The sequence below is a fragment of the Lampetra fluviatilis genome, chromosome 35 (genome assembly GCF_964198595.1).
Source record: "Lampetra fluviatilis chromosome 35, kcLamFluv1.1, whole genome shotgun sequence".
In the NCBI taxonomy this organism is placed as follows: domain Eukaryota; kingdom Metazoa; phylum Chordata; class Hyperoartia; order Petromyzontiformes; family Petromyzontidae; genus Lampetra; species Lampetra fluviatilis.
The window spans coordinates 2,896,125-2,919,380 of NC_136309.1; the positions used below are offsets into that span (position 1 = coordinate 2,896,125).

The 23,256-nt window shown below is 48.4% G+C and overlaps 1 protein-coding gene across 2 annotated transcripts; it reads right to left on the minus strand.

Moving 5' to 3' along the window:
- Positions 1-1,254: 1,254 nt before the first annotated feature.
- On the minus strand, positions 1,255-20,531 carry LOC144944513 (diacylglycerol lipase-beta-like). Of its 2 annotated transcripts, none has more exons than XM_078872721.1 (15): positions 20,014-20,531; positions 18,354-18,508; positions 17,258-17,438; positions 16,757-17,003; positions 16,054-16,173; positions 15,147-15,274; positions 13,819-13,960; positions 13,199-13,282; positions 12,673-12,750; positions 12,093-12,173; positions 11,330-11,457; positions 10,004-10,072; positions 8,586-8,658; positions 7,338-7,684; positions 1,255-6,175 (listed from the first exon to the last, which is right to left on the minus strand). In XM_078872721.1, the coding sequence occupies exons 1-15, from the start codon at positions 20,106-20,108 to the stop codon at positions 5,989-5,991; spliced, it is 2,115 nt and encodes a 704-aa protein (XP_078728847.1). In that variant the 5' UTR covers positions 20,109-20,531; the 3' UTR covers positions 1,255-5,988. The 2 variants fall into 2 exon arrangements, with proteins under 2 accessions (XP_078728847.1, XP_078728846.1); XM_078872720.1 differs by having other exon boundaries at positions 15,147-15,277.
- Positions 20,532-23,256: the final 2,725 nt, after the last annotated feature.

Consider the following 23,256-nt stretch of genomic DNA (forward strand, 5'->3'; position numbering starts at 1 on the left):
CCGCGTGGACGCTTCTAGTTTTACACATTTTTGCACTTCCGCTATCACTTGCACTTAATAGCCCTCCTTCTAGACATTGCCTTTATTTAACTGAACAACACGAAGCTTGTTTTGACAGTCTCTGAGTTATTTGTGTACACGTCCGCGTGTTATTTCAAGCGCACTATGTTGCGATTTTTTTTTATTCATTTTAATTTCATTTTTTACCTACGTGACTTTACCGAAAGAACTAAGAGTATGAATCCTTGCAGTCACGAAAGCTTCAAATCTGGAATGTTGCGATGAGTTTATTTTCTCTCGTGATTTTTTTGCCGATTTTTTTTTATCGGAAGCAAGCGTTATGTAGTATAGAGACAAAGACCCCCACCCCTGTATAGTATTAACAGACGATCCTGGAGCAAGCGTGGTTATAACAAGCGTCACAAACACGTGCACATGAGTATTGACACCTCGCTTGTTGATCATCGATCCACGATAGTCGCCGTGACGTCACAATCATTCGACATATGGATCGAGTTGTACGTATTGAGTTGCTGTGTGTGGTGGCCACGAGAATGATCGAGAATAGGGGCGTGGCCAGGTGACGTCATGGTACAGTGGAGTCAACCTGTAGCTCGAGTCGTCTAGGGCGAGCGAGAAGATTTGGGAACAGGGGGTGGGTGGCCAGCACCACGCCCGGCCGCCTTTGCCTCCCCAGTGGCGATGTTCACACACCACACCAGTTACTCGTTTGAGGCCGAGTCGACCTAGGGGAGGCCCAGGAGCGATAAAAATAATCGTCACCGATGGTGGCCGTAAGCGGGAATCGAACTCGGGTCGCCGGGTTCGTAGCACGGCGCGCTAACCTCTATACAGTACTACAATGCGTTACACTTCCACATGAGCAGGTCACGTGACAGATGTGACGTCACAGCTCACGTGCCGTGCAAAAAATGTATGCATTATTGAGCTCCCCCCTCCAAAAAAAAGTGTATTTTTAGAATTTTTGCACGGTGTACAGTCTGGAAAGTACCCACATAGCAGTTTGTTGCATGTCTGGAAGTACGCTAAACATTTTGAACAGACACACACATTCACAACATTGCCTTTTATATATATGGAGATACGCGTGGGAGACTCGTGGTGGCTGTTGCAGTGTGGTCTTCCCATGTCCAAGGTTGAGCACGTGGCTCCTTAATAAAGAAATCCTTCCCAGGACAAGGGCGTCGAAGTCGTCATTACACACATCACGCACGTCAAAAGCGTTTACGCGATTTTATTCACTTAACTGAACGATAACAACAATACTCTTTCTGTATGTAAACACGCATGAGATCAGATCACTTACACAGGTGTACGAGCAAACAAGTCACCTTTCAGCTTCGAGAAATCACTTGGACACCTGAACAACTTTGGCTCACGTTCGAGATGAACCCCAAAGCAGACAGACAGCTCTCATATCGAAACACCTGGGCTGTCCCCTGGGCTTTGAATTATTCCTAAATGGCACATGTATGACTTTCAAGGGTCTTTCAGGCCATATCCTAGTGACATCAAGGGGTTGCTACCTCTTGAGGTCCAAAAACTCAGGACATAATATCATAGGAAGAATATCTCGCAAGACTGGCAGAGATCGATGATCAACAAGCGAGGTTTCAATAGAGTGGCGACTGCGGTTGTTAGCTCCAGGGGAACCTTTGTACAAACTTGTCGAATCCTGCTTGGGCTTATCAAGGTATTGTAAAACATTCAGATCATATTGCCGCGTGACAAGGGATCCATTATTTGGCTTTTGTCGAGTGGTGGATGGTGCATAGCTCTCGCTGACATTACACGCAACACGATCTAACCCGGAAGAAACCAATCGTGAACTTTATAACTTTATTTGACAGCGGGCACAAGTACGGGCGCGAGTCTTACTTTCCGTACGGTGTTATAATATTCCGGAGAATGCGGTAGGCGCGATGGGGCACATTGGGTGTGATTTACAAGTTGGTGGTGGGTCACTTAGGCCTGGCGACCTCACAGTGGTCCTGCTGAGGCACTGCAATCGACCGGCTGTGAATCTGGGCGCCGCGGTGGAGATGTTAACTACCTCGCCTGGTATACAGGAGGTCGTGGGTTCGATCCCGACTCTGACGCCTGCTGCTGTATTTGTAGTTTTCTAATTTTCCCCACGGTCGCGTGGATTTTCTCCAGGTTCTCCAGTTTTTTCCTCCGCATTTGGTTGAGCTATCACACGTGACCAGGTCACTTCTGAAAATGCTCTATATAGGCTCAATGGGCCTTACCATGTAAAAAAAGGATTAGTTTTTAGTTGAGTTTAATCGCGCCCAAATACTCCAGGAGTCAGCCGCCATTTTCACGTGAAACTAAAGCCGGTTATGTGCAACTATTCTGAGCGAGCTTTTTTTCGACCAATTAACTTACCTACTGAAGAGAGTTATTTCCTGCACTGTTTTTTGAAGTAAATCTTTTAAAATGCATCTAGTTCTACGGGTCTGGATAAGGCACACTAGTTGCTTCAAACCATTTTTTATTTCACGTAAAAAGGGGTGCGATCATTGACTGGAGACTGAAAAACCCAATGAGATCCATGGGCTATCAAACACAGTTGTTATTAATCAACAGATTAAAGCAACGTTTTGTAGATGGTATTTGACCTCAATCACCTTATATTTAAATTCGACCACATGTAAATTAATCCACGTTGAAGATACAGTTTTCAAATCATAAATCCGGGTACAAGGGGTATGGAAAAGATTTTGAGACATTCCCAAATAACTCAAGGCCGCTTAAGATTATGATCACGTGAATGGCCACATTTACTGTAAAAGTGTCTACAAGTTCGTGGTAATTTCTAATTATAGCCGAGCCAGTGGTGGAAATTCCGCATTGCCATGCTGAGGATTATTCTCTCAAAATGTTTTACCCACCCCGGAGGCATGATGGGCTAAGTCGATTCTTCACCATTATTTATACTTGTGGCATACCAACCACATTGCGGGACGAGTCCTCTTCACCGCAGGGACACGCATCCTGATTTTTTAAAATGATATTCATAGGATTGATAAAATAATCGTAATGTTAATTTTACGTAAAGCAACAATCTTGTAAAGTGGCCCTGAAAAGTGGTCAACAATTGCGAAAAGATCATCGACGCATTCGCACGATATAACACACATGGCGGCGATAATAATTGCAAATGGGCATTGTACATACATATATACAACATTTATATTATACACACGCACATTAAAAAAAACGTACAATAAGTGCAATGCATTTGTAATCATATTGACTGATTCGTGTCCTTTATTAACCCAGGTGAGATGACGATGAATGTTATTTTGATTATCAAATAAAACCACTGCAAGCGCTTGAATTATCATTCACTGCTAGCCGTGAGACAGATGGCACAACGTTGTAATAATCTTCTTGGTTCTTTCGGTAAAGTCACGTAGAAGGGAAATAATAAAATAATAAAACATAATTAAATAATTCTCACGACGTTTCGGTTACAACGCAAGCAGCCGTCCTCAGGTGAAGAGTGAAACACCACCAAGCTTGGTTGTGTTGTAGCCGAAACGTCGTGAGAGTTACTTTATTATGTTTTATTTTTATTATTTTATTATTTCCCTTCTACGTGACTTTACCGAAAGAACCAAGAAGATGAATCCCTGCAGTCACGAAAGCTTTAAATCGTTGTAATAATGTTCATTCTTTATTTACCCCAAAGCGTCTCGCTCAAGCCTTCGACTCCTTTCAGGAATCTCCTGCAATGGACGATTGGTCGGTCGGCTTGATTAATTTGGCAAACGGGCTTCGCTCTTCAGGAACCCACCCGCTGTATTGCCACCCACACACGCCGCACCACACCACGTTGGCCTGCAGATGGGCGTCTGACGTGATGGCATGCAACCTCTGCCGCCGGCCCTCCGGATTACCGGCGTGGTGGTGCAACATCGTCGTCACCAAAGCAATGGCTCGCGTCAAACGGAAAGATGCAACCAAAGAACAAGCAGTTCTCATCGCGTCGATAGTAGGGGTCCAGCAATGGCAGTAGATTCAAGCCCTAGAAATGCCCCGAATTGTCGCAATTCAGGAGCTGCAATTTATCGGTCGGAATGTATGTAATTATGCAGCTTGTATTTAGACTTAATACATTTCAATTCATTTATTTATAGTGACGTGCTTGCCTTTTCTCTACTTTGCACTCATATCGTTGTTTTCTATTGTTGTTGGAACTTTATGACCCCGTGCCCCGACTGGACACTGCTGATAAAGAGCTTCATAGCTCATCGGATTACTCCTCCAGTCGAAGTGAAAGATTTCTCAGTCTGAAGAATATCTTCACGTATCATTTTCACCGTCTCAGTTTGCATATATTTTTTTCCTATCCGACTTGTACGTTGTTGTTTGCTTCATTATTTGTACATCCTTGTCGACATCATTGTGGGCACAGCACCGCCCGCCGCTGCAGAACCTCAAGGAGAACGCCCAGCCACCGCCAACTCCTCAGCGCAACTCGGGATGGGCAATGAATGCTGGATCCCCAGCAACCCCCAAATCCCAAAGAAATATTATTATTTAAAAGCCTAAATGCAACATCCATTTTGCACATAAACTTGCGTGAGTTGACGAGCGTTGATTCTCACGCACGCCATTCAACGCACGTATCGCGAGCCCTACGAATTGACGTTAATCAATGAATCGATGGATTGTTACTCACCGAGTTGAGTACCTGGACTACGTGACCCGTGCTGTCCAGCGCGATTTTGAATCTTTGTTAATGAGAAAAAAACAAAACACTTAAAAGTAGTTTCCGCGAACATGCTGGTGACATTACCCCGTGGCACCGTTCCTGTACTTTACAATAAATCACTGCAGTAACTTCAAAAGCGTGCCTGAAAGTCACTTTTATCAGCAGTGTTTATACTTAACAAAGTTCAAACTCGTGCCAGACAGTCTGGCACTACAGTCCTACAAGACCACAAAATAAGCATATACATTTCTTCAGTGGTTGAATGCCAAAACATCTCAAAGGGCTTCGCATACAATCTTAAAGATACACCTAGGGCAAGACGTTGGAGAAGGGTAATTTGGGACGTGATAGAAAGGGCCTACTGATCAAATGAACTCGTAAGCTACGCGGAGTGAGCCTGGAGGGCGTGTGGATGGGCGACTGTTGTTCGTAAGAGGCGTTCTAGGATTTGTGCTGGGCAGTAGAGGGCAGTGCAGCAAACTTCATGCCCTCACATCCACTGCCAAGCGTGGTGAAGTAAGGTCAAATAACGCTTACGACCCACGGGACGTGTCAGTGCGTGTCCAGCCGCGGACTGACAAAGGGCTGCAGGTGTTGGTGTACGCGCAATAGACAGGAAGATTGATGCGCGCGTAAAGCACGCACAGGTCAGGGGTGGGGAACCGTTTTTCCTTACCAAGGAGGGAAGAGAACTTTCGAACGCCTTTCGCGGGGGGAATACACACGCTAACCACCCACACACACCTTGAAGTCATCCAACAACATCGCAAACATTAATCACAGCTCATCTATACCGCACTAATGCGATGGCGTCGCCTGCTTTACCCTATCATGGACGTGTAGATGTCAGGCCACAGTTCGGAAGCAGACGGGACAGAATTATCCTGTCGCGGGGTGCCGTCTGGTGGGATTACAGAACAGCGAACCGAACGCGCGCGTCGGCCTAGCATCAGGAGGCCATTGCAGTGACAGAAGTGAGCGAGATCGTGAAAATCAGAAGCATGGTGCCGTTGCCAGCGAGATGATATTCCCACTCCAGTACCACCGGTGATAACGCCAAGATTCTTGCAGCGACGGGTTCACAGGCCGTTTACAAGTGGTCGACCTCCTGTGGCCACGGCCACCACGGGCCGTATGAAATGAAGCCTTGGCCCGCTTCCGGCCCGCTGGCCGTAGGTTTATCCCCCACCCACCGCTTCGAGGACCTCAAAACTCCTCAGATCATCGTGCGGCAGCGACCGTCGTCACGCGATGCCGCTGGGCGCCGCGGGGCGGTGGTCGGGAGCGGCGGGGCTGGTGAGCTGGCGCAGAGCGTGCGAGATGGCGTGCGGCGTGTGGTCGGTGAACATGCGCGGGCTGATGAGGAGGGTGCGGAAGGCCGAGGGGTCCTCCCAGCGGGCGTGGAAACGCCGCGCTCCCCCGATGCAACTCCTGAGGAGTAAAGTCCCCACCCAGAGGGGTTAATTTTCCCGAGTTGCTGGTAGAACCCAGGGAAGGTGGCAGCGTGACTAGCGGACGCGGCCAGGGCAATTGGTGTACTAGATGTGCAGTGCCGAGTTAACGACACTGCGCAATTGTAACGTTAAAAAAGGTGTTTGCCTGTTCTTTCCCAAAATCTACAAGTGCTGTTGCTATCAGAGGCAGGAAAATGGCGAAAATTATGAAGTCGTATGGAAGGGACTAGTCTTTCCAGAAGACAGTCACTGTCAACTAACTTGAGCTGTTACTTATTTTAGACCCTGAAAAAAAGACTATGATATTGGTGCTAAAATTATGATGCTTTAAATTATGCTAAAATGATGATGCTGTTGAGAGCTAATGATGATTAACATGATGATTGGATAAGTTAATTACTTCCCTATACCAGGTTTTCAACTTGCGATTGTTGCGAGTCTGGCATCCTTCAACATCTCCACCTGGCTAGACACTTGAGAAAGGCCGTGTACAAATCGTCATCATCATCCAAGGCAGAACAAAACGAATCCACGCTCCGGTCAGTGGCATAGCTATAGTCGACACCGAGAGGCAAAGGGAAACTGAACATGGGAGTGCGCCCCCCATTTTTCCGAGGCCGTCTGGAACACTCTTCCTTCCAATATTAGGAAGCCACCGGAGCTATGCACTTTTAAATCTAGATTGCAAGCTCATTTTTTTAAACATGCTTTTTTTTGCTTAGTTTGTGGTCCTTCCCCCGCACCTCCGATTAGCACAGTTGGCTACATACGGTGTGCATCAGAACACATGCCAGAGGTCGCAACCGGGTACCCGATACCCGAACCCTACCCGATACCCGGCTACCCGTACCCGGCCGGGTACGGGTACCCGTTTGCGATCCTGGTGCGGCCGGGTAAGCCGTGAGTCACCGGTGAGTCACCGTTTGTCACTCATTTCTGGTAGGGTACGGGTAGCGTACGGGTACCCATACCTGGCCGGGTACGGGTACCCGTTTGCGACCCTGGTGCGGCCGGGTACGGGTAAGAAATCAAAACCCGTTTGCGACCTCTGACACATGCCGACCGGGCTACGCCACAGGGGCCGACTCAGCCCCTGACACAGCAACGACAACGCGGTGGCTCGCGACGATGGCACTCACCTGCCGGTCGACGCTCCCCTCTCCTCATCGTCGTCGACGAGGTGCAGGATGCGTCCGGGCAGGAAGAGCGGCTGCTGCTGGGCGATGAGCGACGCCTCGCCCGCCAGCGACACCGAAGCCGGCGGCCCATCAGCCAGGTCGGTCCCGGAGGAGAGCGCCAGCGAGAGCGTGAAGTCGGGCGGCGGCACCCATGCCGTGCACACCATGGGCTGCTGGTCCTCGCTGAGGTCGCCGGTGGACAGCAGCGGCTGCAGCAGCCTCGTGCGCTGCACCTCCGACTCCTCGTCTGCCGTGCCCGAGCTCACGCCGCACACCTCGTAGCAGCAGCCGAGCAGCAGGATCTGGTACTGAGAATCGGCACGGTTGGGTCCACCCCGCGCAAGTCAACGACGGGGCCCCATCAGCTGTTTTTTTTTTTCCTCTACGCGCTTTCCAGTTCAGCTCAGGTCGGAAGTGTTGATGCGTTTGCTCTATCGGCCTGTAACGGGGGTTGGAGCGATGGGGGGGGTGGTGCGTCGCGATAACTCTCGTAAAGACGATCCATTATGAATAGGAATTAAGCGTAAAGTTGTGTTGCTGTTAGGGAGTTAACAGAGAGCAGATCGGACAAATTGATCCAAGGGTTGCCGCCGAGGCTCGGTGATGTTCATAAAACATTTTTTTTTATAACGCTTCTGAGAACAAAATCACGTTGAAAAGCATTACAAGGATCCATGCAAATGCATCGACAATTGAGATATGCAGTTTACGCTGTGCAGTCTGCAATGTGAGGGTAAAGTGTTGGTAATTCCACCTCTTCCAAGATGTTTGGCAAGTGTGGAAGAGTAGGCCAAATGTCCTCGAGAGTGGTTCTCTACAGCTGTCTTTAGAGGACTTTCTGCCAGCAGGGGCGTGAGCAATTGCAGGATTGCGCCTTTACCTTTTCTACGCTGTTAAGAGTCGTACGGCATTGCGCCTTCACCAGCTACAACCTTCGACGCAATCAGTCTTCCTGCGCGCGAGCAAATGGCTCTTCAAATGTAACACAACAGACCCTCGACTCTTTCACACAGAATGAATTATCTTCCCACCGTTGCCAAATGGGCTCGCTGCCTCTGCCAATAGTGTTCCAATACAACACAAAGCCTCAACCAATGCGCACGAAACGATCATGGTTCCCACTGTCGCCAATGGCGTCTCGCTCCTCTGGCAGCAGTACAGGCAGGTGAGGCTTGTCCCGTGCATTGTTAGCAACGCGCGCTCACTCACCTTCGGACGATTGCTGGCAGAGATAATCTGAATGATGCTCTGCTTGAGGTCCTCCATGTTCGACAGGCTGAGTCTGAAGGCAAGGACAGCGTGTTCAATGCTCATGCCTGCATAGTCGATGATGATGACCGATGGATTATGATGGATGAATAATGGCTAAGATTGACTTATGATGTATGTATGTATGTTGAACTTCTTTCGAACCGTAAGCAGCCAATCGTATTCATCGGAGGTGCGGGGGAAGGACAACAAACGAAACACAAAAAGGAGTTCCAAAGAAACGTCATGCAGTCATGCATTTCTTTGCCAGAAACTTTCCCATTACTTCGTTCGTGGTCCACACTGGTTTTTCTCCCATCGATGAGTTTGTAGTTCCCATCGAACGCGGTTCAAAAACCAGGGTCCTAGGGTGGCTGGGCGGCTCAAGGGTGCGGGCCAGAGGTCGCAATCGGGTACCCGATACCCGTACCCTACCCGATACCCGGCTACCCATACCCGGCCGGGTATCGGGTAGGGTACGGGTACGGGTACCCGTTTGCGACCCTGGTGCAGCCGGGTACGGGTAAGGAATCAAAACCCGTTTGCGACTTCTGGTTCTGGCACGGAGCTGCCACCGCTAGGATTGTGGGTACGAATTCGGGTTTCAGCCGCCCGCGATTGACCCTGGTTGTCAAGTCAAGCGAATTGATCTCAGCCCGGCCACCAATGAGCGTGCGTTCTGGGCTGTCTGACACTGCTTGAAATTCACAAGTGCCATCATTGCAGTGATAATGGCTCAGAATTCCATGGAATATTGCGGTGGTATGGCTAGAGAGCCCGGGGACATCACTTAAATGTATTTGTTTTCTTATTGACGATGCTGCAAACAGCCCAGGACAGCTTATATATTAAAAGATATTTGTTTTTTGGGTTGTGTCCTGATATAACCAAGCCTTCCGAGCAGAATAGGTAATGAACGTCAGTGGACTATCACACAGTTAAATAAGACACTTATGGATGCAGTTGCTCTTGGATGTGCGACCCCCCCAAGCACAGCAGGTTGTCATAGGGCTTGCGAATCTACATGATGGTGGGCAACCAGCAGACGGCATTGCAGCAAAATTCACTGCACTCTCTCTGATCCCCGCCTCCACCAATATGCACTAAGCAGCGCGGCGAACTATGATCAAATTTCGATTTAAAGCTTTCGTGACTGCAGGGATTCATCTTCTTGGTTCTTTTGGTAAAGTCACGTAGAATGGAAATAATAAAATAATAAAAATAAAACATAATAAAATAATTCTCATTACTTCCATTCTACGTGACTTTACCGAAAGAACCAAGAAGATACGATCAATCAACCGGCACAAGTGCGGGGGGGGGGGGGGGGTCCTCATCCAGCAGTGGATTGAAGGAAGGGCTGTGCGTGCTGGTCTCACCTGGCCACCACGTCCTTGCCCACGACTACCGAGAGGACGAACTCGCGGGTGTAGTGAGCCAATGTTTGACTGCCAAGTGGGTGGGAAGAGACAGAGCAAATCAGTCTTCTACGCAGGCGTTGCAATTTGAAACGTTGCAGTGACTGTACACAACACACGTGTGTGATGTGTGGTGTGTTTTGTTGACGTGTGTGTGTTTTGTGTTTATAGCTGTGAAACAAAGCACTTTCGTGGTAGCCTTGCTCCATAAGAATGTCACGAATACGAAATGTACTCATGATGATGTTGTGTGTGCAGGTGTACTTGAGTGTGTGTGTGTCCGTGTGTGTGGGGAGCGGTAGTGTAGCGGTTAGTGCGCTGCGCTATGAACCTGGCGACCCGAGTTCGATTCCCGCTCACGGCTAACACCAGTGACGATTATCTGAACCGGTCCCGGGCCTCCCCTAGGTCGACTCAGCCTCAAATGAGTCCCTGGTGCGGTGTGTAAGCATCACCACTAGGGAGACAAAGGCGGTCGGGCGTGGTGCTGGCCACCGACCCCCTCGTGTACTGTTCCGGCCTTCATAGGTGCTCGCTAACAGCCCTTGCCCCTCCAGTCTGTTAAGGCTATATGGGGGATCTTTGTTGTTGTTTGTATAAATAAGCGTATGTCCTCGGGTATTGTGGCGGTTAGCGAGCTGTGCTACGAACCCGGTGACCCTAATTCAATTCCCACTCACGGCTAACATGAGTGAAGATTATCTGAACCAGTCCTCGGCCTCCCCGAGGTCGACTCAGCCTCAAATGAGTACCTGGTGCAGTGTGTGAACATTGGCACTAGGGAGACCGCCGGGCATGTTGCTAGCCCCCCACCCCCTCTCGTGCTGTTGCAGCCTTTATAGGTGCTCGCTAACAGCACTTGTCCAAGTCTGTTAAGACTATATGGTGGTCCTTTGTTTTTTGTGTATGTGCGTCTATTTTTGTTGTGCGTGTATTTCCGTGCAGTTAGTGTGAACATATATGTGTGATGCATGTGCATGGGCGGTTCTATGTATATGCTGCGTGTTTTTGCGTATACTTGTGTGTGCGCTTATCAATTCAGCAAAAATATCCTTAGGCGCTTTCGCACCGTACGTAGCCAACCATGCTAATCGGAGGTGCGGGGGAAGGACAACAAACGTGACACAAAAAGCAGTTCCAAAGAAATGTAGTTTTCAACCTGGATTTAACTGTGCGTAGCTCTTGTGGCTTCTTAATAGGCATCACCCGCTCGTCTCTCTGTGTCACCGTCGCCCACACGTCTCTCCGCCACTCTACTCTCTGGCCATCCACCAACTCGGAGCTCACCTGAGAAGTCCGCCGGGTGGTGAGAAGGCGTAGCACCTCAGCCGGGGGTAGGCACACCGCAGCAGGATGGAGAGCAGCACCGCCACCCCGCCGCCCATGCTGTGCCCCGTCACGACCAGGTGGTAGTCCTGCATTGAGATAGTTAAACAAAGATAAAGATCCCTGTATAGCCTTCACAGACTGTTGGGGAAAGTGCTGCTAGCAAGCACCTATGAAGGGCGGAACTTCCTTTGTCTCTTCTTGGTTCTTTCGGTAAAGTCACGTAGAAGGGAAGTAATAAAATAATAAAAATAAAACATAATAAAATAATTCTCACGACGTTTCGGCCACAACGCAAGCAGCCGTCCTCAGGTGAAAAACAGGTCTGTCGGAAAGACAACGTCTGAATGAAAACCAGCGTATATTATATACGCTGCCAAGCTTGGTGGTTCTTCACCTGAGGACGGCTGCTTGCGTTGTGGCCGAAACGTCGTGAGAATTATTTTATTATGTTTTATTTTTATTATTTTATTACTTCCCTTCTACGTGACTTTACCGAAAGAACCAAGAAGATATTCGGCCCATACTTCACCACGCTTACAGTTCCGCGGTGGATGCGGCCAAGTGGTAGCGCGGTCGCCGCTTGACGGCGCAGGGGTTCGCGGTTCAAATCCAGCGGACACCCTGGTTAACACCGCGGGCGTAATAACAACGGTAATAAACTATTAAAAACTATATAAACTAGTTTTATGTTACCAGGTTTGTGTTAAAAAAAACAACTCACCTGTGCCTGCTGAAACGCTTCATTCAGGATGCCGTCGTTGACCAATCTCTGGTGAATGAATGTGGCCGCTTGAATCATGCCCTGAATGTGTCATAGATAAGAGCAACGTGGTACACATTTCAGTCTTGCTCTTCCATGCAGACAAACAACTACCTATAAATCCACACACACACACACCCACCTGACGATAAATCCTACACAAATGCATAACTTGGAATATCATTGTCGGTAACATCATCTCCCCTGAGTGGCTAAAATAAGTACCACTTTGTGGGAGCCAACACCGGTTGTCCCATGGAGAGGCTGGTCCCCACCATGAAAGTGTCTTTCAGCCATACTTTAGCAGTCACTGCAGTGGCCGTTTTGCCAAAGAGTGCCATGCTAAAAGGTGATGTAACGAGTACACTCATGACCGCGTCTTTCACAAACGTTCTCAAACAGCCGACATTGGTCAGGATAAATGCAAAACCCGGCAAACTGGGGTTTACCGTGCATAGAGTTTGTGCGAACCACAAGAGCTACACAAGCCATCTGTTTAATTTGGTGGCACCTAGCCGTAGCGTGCTGCTTGTAGACCTACCTTGTGAGCGTAGCAGTCCTGCTGTAGGCCGTCCACTTGCATGCTCTCGCAGTCGGCCGAGAGATCCGTCAAGACGTCCTGTGGTTCCCGCGCGCACGTGACAAGCACATGCGAGAAAAAAATCAACCCTCGCCGTGACTGCTGCATCTCCACTGCCTCCACAAGTCATCACGACACTCATCTTTCCTTTATCCACCGGTTAAAGTTTCTCGATTCGCCCGACAAGAATTCTCATAGATCGTCACAGTTCGGTGTCGCAATTTCACTCCGCGATGAATTCTCCTTCGTCATACGTCAGCTCAAGACTATGAATGTTTGACATGAATCCAAAAAACACAGAAAACCCACACCTTGCAAACCCATCCGAGTACGAACCAGGTTCGGTGCTACTGAGCTTCCAAGATATGACGAGATCGGGGGCAATGAAGGTAAATTGGTCGCAGGCCTGTTGCGTTGCGCACTTTGTGTGAACCGGGCGTTTACCGCGGCGGGACTGTGGCATTGTGGGAGGGGGGGGGGAACGCACCCTCAGCGACAGCGTGCCCCGCACGGACACGACCACCGCCTGCGTGTCGTGATCGAGCGCCACGAAGAACGGGATCTGGTAAACCTGCGTGAGAACGAAACGCATCAACAACGAGACGCATCAACAAAGATTCGTCGTCAGCCGTGGTCAATATCACTGCTGAACGAAGGCCTCCCCATTATGTCACCATCTCTCACGGCTACAGCTTAGGATCTCTTATTCACAGTGCAACATGATCAACATTTGAGAGACGTCAAGGAAATAACATGATGTTAGCCATGGCCAGGAATTGAACTCGGGTCGTCGAATTCATAGGACAGTTTTATAAACACTGCGCCACCAATCTACCCAAATCACGGTCTTTACTGAAACCGAATTTTCTCAAGCTGAGCTGTCCATTCAAGTAATCGATTCCTCTACCGATTACGTGTTTGATTACTCGACTAAGGAGACAAAACGAGAGGTGACGGGCGGCGCTTGACGACATCTTCAACATTATCAGCCGCCTCACGCTGGGCATGGCTTGTAGGAGGGTTTCACGAAAAAGTCGATATAAATTTTCGGTCCATCGTTGAATCTTCGATATCGTACAGAGACGAGAGAACCCTGGCTGCGCTCACCGCGTTGTGGAAGCTGACGTGGATGAGGTCGTTCCTGCAGAGGCCCGTGACGCGCAGCACAGTCGCGACGTGGCGACCGTCACCGCCATCGCCACCGCCGACCAACGAATACTCGGCGCTCTGCTGTCCTCCACGCCTACAGCTGCACGCACACACGCACACACCCACGCACTCACACACGTACCCACGCACACATGCACCCACTCACACACGTACCCACACACACATGCACACACTCACACACGTACCCACGCACGTAGCCACCCATGCACACACTCACACACGTACCCACGCACACATGCACCCACGCACCCACGTACCCACGAACGTACCCACACACGTACCCACCCACGCACGCACGTACCCACGCATGCACACACTCACACACGTACCCACGCACGTAGCCACGCACACATGCACCCACGCACCCACCCACCCACACAGACACGCACGCACGTACCCACGCACGTACCCACCCACGCACGCACACATGTATGGGATACCCCTGGTTTAAGGATTTGTTGAGTCATTGCTAGATTCGTGCGTAACATTTCAAGAGTAAAGGCCCTGCAATTGCTTGCTCAGATTACTGCTGGCGGAAAGACGTCCAGTATAGGGAGCTTCAGAGAGCCCCCACTAGAGGTATTTGGTCTTCTGTCCTACACTGGTCAGTTGTCTTGGAAGAGGTGGGAATACCCACACTTGACCCCACCACACACGACCTGCTGATCGATAACATGTGGTGAACTTATGTATTCTGCTGGGTGGGCAGAGGAGAGAGAGGGGGTTTAGGTAACTTGCCCATTATTTTAAACTGCCGCGTTGGGAGATAAAATCGAAACGGCACCCATCCGGATCGCAAGTAACTGGTGCTCACCATCAGTAAACTAAACTACTATTTTTTTTTTACTAGGTAAGATCCACTGAGCGATATAGCTCTTTTTTCAGAAGCAACCTAGCTCTCACAAATGATAGGCTCAATGAAGTGGCTTATCACGTGGAAATTTATAGCAGCCAAATACTCCAAATGCATGTTGATTCTAAATGTGGAGGGAAAAACCGGAGGATCCGGAGAAAAATCCACGCAACCATGGGGAGAGAGACACATGCAAACTCCAAATATACAGGCATCGTCAGGGTCGGGATCGAACCCATGTCCTCCTGCATACCAGTCGAGCGTGATGACATCTCGCCACGCATGGTAGCGTCGACGGTGTTTCACTAGGAAGATTTTAAACTCTTGACTGGGATGTTGTATACCGACTCGTGGCACTGTCAGCGTGTGCGAGAGACACGGAAGGGATAAACCGAGAAGAAGAAACCCCCACCTGCAGTTCTCGAAGAACACGGAGAGGCCGGAGAGTGGATTCTGTAGGACATACATGGGCCAACCGTAGGCCGCCCACGCAAACTTTGCGTAGTGAGCGGCGCTGTCCAGCTCCACATTCAGGCTCTCCTGCTGCTCCGCACGACATGGGGAACCACGCAGACGCAAGTCACCGCTACGAGCCCAGGCCAGGCTAGGTGCACAATGCGCACGCTGAAACCTCAACGCGATCTCTAGCTCTCTTTGTCGCAGGAAGCCACTGGGAGCTATGCACTTTTAAATCGAGATTGAAAACTTATTTGTTTAGAACTGCTTTTTGTGCTTGGTTTGTTGTCCTTCCCCAGCACCTCAGATTAGCGTGGTTGGCTACGTACGGTGTGATAGAAGTTCAACATACATACATACATACGTTCTACTCATTGATGAGGATTCACGACCTCGATGATGATGTTGACACTCCTCCACTCTCTGTAATTTTGTGCTTTTCTAGAACATTCCTTTAATACTGTCCACCCAGTTGCATTTACAATACCCTCCATCCATCGGATACATCCCTTTCCCATGGACACAAGACGATGGAAAGAGATTGCTTCTTCCTTTAAATCATCAGCAACTGATGTCAATACAACTGAGGGCAATGATGCACGAACGTTTGAAATGATCAATAAACGAACAATAGAACAAATGAACGAGCATGTGCCTTACAGGATGGGCACTGAGCAAGACAGACAACAGAATAACAAACAGAGTAACAACTGAGAGAGCGAGCGAGGGCCTGACCAGTCGGACCACGATCCAGAGAGACAACGCGTTTGTCAAGTTATCAACAAAGAGCAAAAAGGGACGAAACTATGGACGAACTGGTAAGCAGATAACCCTGGAAGCGAGGGAGCAAGCACGAGTCTCACCGGGTGGGCTATGAGCGAGAGAGGCCCCTCAGTGACGACCTCACGTGGGCCCTGCCGGTCCTGCTGCTGGTGAAGCAGGGACAGCCCTGCCGCGATGTCGCTGGCTACGAGGTCCGTGTCCTGCGCGAGAGAAGAGAGATGAAGGTTAAGGGTTCTGCGCAATACAAAACGCTCCGTCTAATTTCATTGATTTGTTTAGTCATAGCTGGCTGTCGTGGCGCAACACGGCTGTAATCCGGCGCTGTAAAAGCAAGGCTTGATGGATCAACCTGGGAAGAATCGCAAACAGGCTGAGGAAACATCAGATAAAAAGCCCCTAGTAAAACTAAACTATTTTTTATTTTACCAGGTGAGGCCCATTGAGCTATATAGCTTTTTCATAGGCGACCTGGCCACAAACGATACCACAACGAAGTGGCTTATGTGGAAATTTATTTCAGCTAAATACTATAAACGCATGTTTCTAAATGTGGAGGAAAAAACTGGAGGACCCGGACAAAGATCCATACGACCACGGGGAGAAAATGCAAGCTCAAAATACACAGGCGTCAAAGTTGGGATCATAGCCACAACCTTCTGTATACCAGGTGAGGTAGTTAACATCTCGCCAAAATTAAAAAGTAATCTATGATTGCGGACAAAATGAGCTTCCCGCCTGTGTATACCCAAAGCGTGCGACATACAAACGTCACCCCCGACATACCAAGAAGAAGTCGCTGAGCACGCGCGCGATCTCGGAGAAGGCCCCGCCGTGGTCCTCATCCCCGAGCCAACAGCACAGGAGCCGCACGCGCGTCTCCCACACGCGCCGCGCCGTGCCACGCGCTGCGCACAGCAGCCGCATCGAGTCGGCGCCACCGCCATCGCCGCCGCCGCTCGCCTCGCTGTGGCCACCCAGCGGGTCAAACGCCAGCGCCACCGTGACCAGCGTGGCCAGCATGATGATCCAGCTGCCGAGGGAAAAATACAGCGATAGACGAAGAGGTCAGGAGTCCTGGTGTTTTAATATTGTCGCCTGCTGCTCTGCTGGAGCGAAGGAATCGTCTGGCACGCAAATGCTAGATGGATTATTGCAATGCGAGAATGACAGAGAGAGCGACGGCTCGGGAAAGCCATCCAGCAGTCGATAGGCACAGTGCTGAAAACAATGGGCCCGACAACGTCAGAGAAACACGGCCGCCGATCACGTGACACGCGCGGTCACCTGGTGGCGACGGCTCCCTTCATGGCGGTGAGCGCTTCGTCGCCGCAGTCGGCGACAGACCGCAACCGCACGCTCCACGCGGAGCCCAGCACCGTCCACACGAGCTCGGGTGCGTAGAGCAGCGTGCGTGCGTACACCAGGTTCGGCATGCGTCGCCGCTTGTACGGGAGGCCGATGGTTCCTGCGTGCGGTGAACCGCACCAACGTAAAGCGGAAACATCAGGCGTTGCTGTTAACTCCCCCGCCTGGTATGCAGGAGGTCGTGGGTTCGATCCCAACCATGGCGCCTGTATATTTGGAGTTGGCATGTTATTCCCGTGGTCGCGTGAATTTTTCTGAGTCCTCCGGTTTTTCCCTGCACATTTACAATCAATGTGCGTTTAGAGTATTTGACTGCTAGAAATTTCCACGAAGATAAGCCACTTTTTTTTATTTAAAGCTTTCGTGACTGCAGGGATTCATATTCTTGGTTCTTTCAGTAAAGTCACAGAGAAGGAAAATAATAAAATAAAATAAATATAAAACAATACAAATTATCACGACGTTTCGACTGCAACACAAGCAATCGCCGATTTCCCTTCTACGTGACTTTACCGAAAGAACCAAGAATATATAAGCCACTTTGTTGAGCTATCATTTGTGATAGCCAGGTCACTTCTAAAAAAGAGCCAAGTAGCTCAGTGGGTCTTACCTCGTAAAAGAAAAATATAAATAGATTTTTATCTACTGCGCAGGTGAAACCAGGTCTGTCGAGGTTTCACCTGAGGACGGCTGCTTGCGTTGTGGCCGAAACGTCGTGAGAATTATTTTATTATGTTTTATTTGTATTATTTTATTACTTCCCTTCTACGTGACTTTACCGAAAGAACCAAGATGAATCCCTGCAGTCACGAAAGCTTTAAATCGAAATAAAACAAACTGAAGAGTTCAGTTCCTGAAGACGCTCCCAGCACGTGGGGTGAATAACATCAGACGTCATGCTTAACACGCGGCACAACCCGAGAACACATCGGAGAGCCAAAAATAAATCAGCAATGCAACGCGTCTCTCTCTTACGCGTAACACACCATCGGCGATGTGTCTGCACGCTCCTCACCCTGCATGCTGGTGTACACGACGCACGCAAGCACGAGCAGCACGGCCAGGAGGATGATGATGTTGCCGAGCAGGAAGGTGCTGAGTGTGGCTCCCCCCTCGCAGTGGCTGAGCTCCGTGCGCTGCCCCGTGTACAGCACCAGCATCACGATCCACCTGCATGGCACGATGTTTAACATTAGGCTGAGTTCATCTTCTTGGTTATTTCGGTAAAGTCACGTAGAAGGGAAATAATAAAATATTATTTTATTATGTTTTATCTTTATTATTTTATTATTTCCCTTCTACGTGACTTTACCGAAAGAACCAAGAAGATGAATCCCTGCAGTCACGAAAGCTTTAAATCGAAATTTAGGCTGAGTTGTAGCACCTGTAGTGGTTGTAAGGGTCGCATGAAGTAATTACATACAAAGACAAAGATCCCCTGTATAGCCTTAACACACTGTTAGAGTAAGTCCTGTTAGCAAGCACTTATGAAGGCCGGCACGGCACACGGGGGAGGGGGAGGGATGGCCAGCACTCTTCAACATTCAAAGTTTCCCTTTCGCCAATCATCACCCACCACTTGCTGCCATCTCGTAAACCAACGAGGTGTCACCAGGAAGATAACGAGAGCAGTTTGGGTCATAAATCTCCACCACACACAAAAAAAACATTCAACTTTGGTCAATCCCCGTGATTCCACTGCACTGCACCACACCACACCCAGCCACACTACCATTCTTTGACAGATTCCATAGTTTCGATTGAAAGCTTTCGTGACTGCAGGGATTCATCTTCATGGTTTTTTCGGTAATGTCACGTAGAAGGGAAATAATAAAGTAATAATGGTATTTTTATTATTTATATTTTTATTATTTTATTATTTCCCTTCTACGTGATTTTACTGAAAGAACCAAGAAGAAGATTCCATAGTTGTGTAATAAGAACGCTAACGTGTATTGGTCCGGGTACGCGTGTCGAATACAACGAATGGCAGTGACTTCCACACAACATTTGTGCCAGGCCAGGTGCACTTTGAGGCCACGTTAAAGTGTGAAAAGGCTCGTTGGCAGGACACTACGGGCCAGACCCTAGAGGTGTGTTGTGTTCACTGTTTGGGTTGATTGACTGACTGAGATAACTGCAAGATGAACCCCATGTACTGCCGACAATGCCACTGTGAAAAATTCTGAACAGACACACACACACCGGGCATCGCGTCCTATCTTCTGACGGATCCAAATTTTAAATACTGTACAGGTTTTTTGGGGGGTTAGATGTTACGCGATCTAACCCTAAAAAAACCGGTTTTATTGATATTGGTCGCGAAAGCCTACGTGTTAAACGGATCCGAATTCGTCCAATAATAAACAAACACTGTCACTTCAAACACGAACTTATATACCGCCACACTCCTTAATTTGGAACGTGGGTTCATCGCCTATCATTGACGAATCCTTCCCATTCCTGGGCAGCACTCTCCTTCAGCCAAATCCCCTATTAATCAAATACCGACATTGACTTTAGAAAAAAACCATGACACTGATCCAGCATGCCGAGTCATTGACACGAATATCCGACACCACATCAACCCACGACTTCCTTCATCAACATCCCACATTAATTAATCAACGATGAACGTTAATTAACGTCAATTCACATGACACAATAACGCCTACCATATCGCTCGCACGAAGAACTCGAAGGAGCCCGGGAAGACGAGGTCGTCGCTTGCCACCCCCCAGCGCCGGCCGAACACCCTCAAGCCCGGCATGGCAACTAGCCGAGACCGGTGTCCACTCGTGTCCACTAGGCCTCACGGCGCTACTGCCGTCAGAATGAACGTAAAAACTAAACATAAAACAAACCCGCGAAGCCGAGACATTGTCCAAACGCGCGGACTACGACACTTTAACGCGGTGGTTGTTTCGTTGCATGTCGGAGTTTCGTCGGAGGCTCTGAGGTAATCACTTTTCAAAGTGAAGCAGAAATAATTTCAACATCCCTCAGACGCGAGCCTCCTCTCATTCCGGCTTCCCCATTCGTCACGTTTCAGGTTTCGTTTCGGCGATTTTTTTTAATAAAAAAAACATTTTTTGTGGGCGACAGAAAAAAATAGAACGTCGGTGAGACGATTTAAAAGGAAATCGATTTTTGTTTTCGAAGATGATCGGGGAATAACAATTGTTGTCGTTGTGGTCGTTAATGACGTCACTGTATTTGTGTGGTGACGTCACTGTATTTGTGTGGTGACGTCACTGTATTTGACGGTGTTGCCCATGGCAACCCACGTTCATGTTTAAAATGCGTCGATTGACGTCAGTGTGACGATTAAATGCAATCGATTTTAGTTTTCGAAGATGATCGGGGAATTACAATGCTGTGTTATTGTTGTCGTTGTGATCGTTAATGACGTCACTGTATTTGTGTGGTGACGTCACTGTATTTGTGTGGTGACGTCACTGTATTTGACGGTGTTGCCCATGGCAACCCACGTTCATGTTTGAAATGCGTTGCTTGGCGTATTCTGTGTGTGTTGTGTGGTTACAATAAGCGACGCGGGCTATTCCGTTTAAGAGTAAACAATCGATACTATCATGATGCCTTAGGGGCCGTCCATAAATGACGTCACGCGATTTTGGACGATTTTTGACCCCCCCCCACTCGTCACACGGCGTCACAAAAAGTCAGACCCCCCCCCCTCAAATATGACGTCACAAAGCTCTGCCCCCCCCCCCTCCAATAAATAAAACTTGCTTCAACTCGCTTTAAACTATTGTCATTGTAGTGCGTATTTAATGTGGCGCTGTAATCTGATGTTGTAGGAGAAAACATTTATTAAAAAGTATATTTAATTAAGTAGAACGTTTCGATTTAAAGCTTTCGTGACTGCAGGGATTCATCTTATTGGTTCTTTCGGTAAAGTCACGTAGAAGGGAAATAATAAAATAATAAAAATAAAACATAATAAAATAATTCTCACGACGTTTCGGCCACAACGCAAGTTTTTTGTTTGTTTGTCGTAATATTCTGATCCGCCCCGACATGGCATCTCTGAAAAAAACCTTTATAGCTCATCGGATTCCTCATGTACACATATCCTGATCAAATGTTGACTTAAAACTTTCGTGACTGCAGGAATTCATATTCTTGGTTCTTTCGGTAAAGTCACGTAGATAAAGTAAAGTAGATAAAAAATTAACCCGTAAAAACAAAGTTTTTCACTATAAATCCTTTATATGCGTGGCGGCTAGAGTCCTCTCGTCCTCTGGCTTGAGATGGCTGCCACCTATGGGTCAGATGATTGCCTGCCACCATTAAGCAATTGGTAATTAAATATAACAAAAAAAAATCCTAAAAAGTGTAAAGTTATGGAAAAACATTTTCACGAAAATAAATTGTCACGCACAACGAGTCTGTGTGCAAAATGTCAGCTCGATTGGATCACGGGAAGTGGGTTAAAAAACGACCGAAAGATTTGCACGGTCGTAAGCGCGCAAGCAAGCAAGCAAGTGAACTTAATATAAAGGATTTAAATAAAAAATAATTATTATTATTTTCTATCTACGTGACTTTACCGAAAGAACCAAGAATACATATCCTGATTGTGATCGGTCGACCGGCAATTAATATATCAGTGCCCGGCACACCACATCCAGTATCCATCTCGCTATTGCTGGGGCTACTAGCTCGCGCCCACTGCAGTTTGCCCAGCGACCCTGAAAACACATTCAGTGACAAAAATAGGCTTCTGGGTGTATACGACGCATACCATCGCAGATTAACATTTATCCCTAAGCTCACGATAAATATAGTCAATAATCTACGGATAAACGCGGTGAAAATTGTCAATTTACTAACAATCCGCAATCAATTACTTCGGATCGAGATGAATTTAGCACTTGCAGATCACAATGTCCATACACGTCTGCGTGTTGAACTTCTTTCGCACCGTACGCAGCCAACTGTTCTAATCGGAGGTGCGGGGAAAGAACTAAACACTAAAAGCAGTTCTAAAGAAATTCGTTTTCAATTTGAAGTGCCAACCCACTGCTGAATGATGGTCTTTATGTGCCCGTGTTGGTTTGACCATACTTCACCACGCTGGTTAGTGAGGATTGGCGAAGCTAGTGGGAGGGTGGGGGTGGGGTAGCCCACCTATTACTGGCCACTAATGTTAGCCGTGAGCGGGAATCGCCCTCTGGGCGCCAGGTTCACGATGCACAGCACTCACCACTCTTGCAACCCGCCATAGTAATGTGGAATGTCCAGTACTCATCGCGAGACGATTGCCGAACGAGGATGACCTGCCCGTGCCATGCAGGCCTGCGGGTCCTCCTCATCCAGCAGTGGATTGAAACGGACACACACACACACACAAGCACCAACTATGCAAGAATCATGTTTATTGTACACTCGGCGGCTACACTCGTGTTTGTAACAAAGCGTCGATGTTGTTCAACATCCAAGGCAAGGCGTCCTGCAGTCGTTCCCCATCTCGCGTGCGTCTCAACTCAACGCTGCAACGGGTGGTGATGTGTGTGTGGGGGGGGGTCTGTGGTGGTCGTGGAGGTGCTGAAACAAATGTGACGGACTGCTATTATAGTGTGGAGTTGAACTAAACGAGAGATTTAACACGTAGGCTTTCGCGACCAATATTATTCATAATCAACGTTTTCTTGCGAATTGCCCGATGATGCTGGATGCAATTACCAGCGAAACGTCGTACTCAAAAAATTGTAAATGCTGTGGGTTCACGCTTCAACACACCGGTGGGCTAAAGCAGTGAACTATTTGTCTTTTGTCAACGTGACACTTTTTTTTGCTGATTGACCGTGTCGGGTGGTGGAGGGTTACGACACATTTATAAATAACGCGATCTAACCCAAAAACGTTGATTATGAATAAACGAGAGATAACGA

Excerpts from the sequence above, each read along its gene's own strand:
- LOC144944513 (XM_078872720.1), bottom strand. The coding sequence starts at position 20,108 with ATGCCGGGCTTGAGGGTGTTCGGCCGGCGCTGGGGGGTGGCAAGCGAC. Across the intron at positions 12,751-13,198 it reads GGGGCACGCTGTCGCTGAGG|GACGTCTTGACGGATCTCTC; the intron begins GTGCGTTCCCCC and ends CGGGAACCACAG. Across the intron at positions 10,073-11,329 it reads CCACCCGGCGGACTTCTCAG|TCAAACATTGGCTCACTACA; the intron begins GTGAGCTCCGAG and ends CCCACTTGGCAG.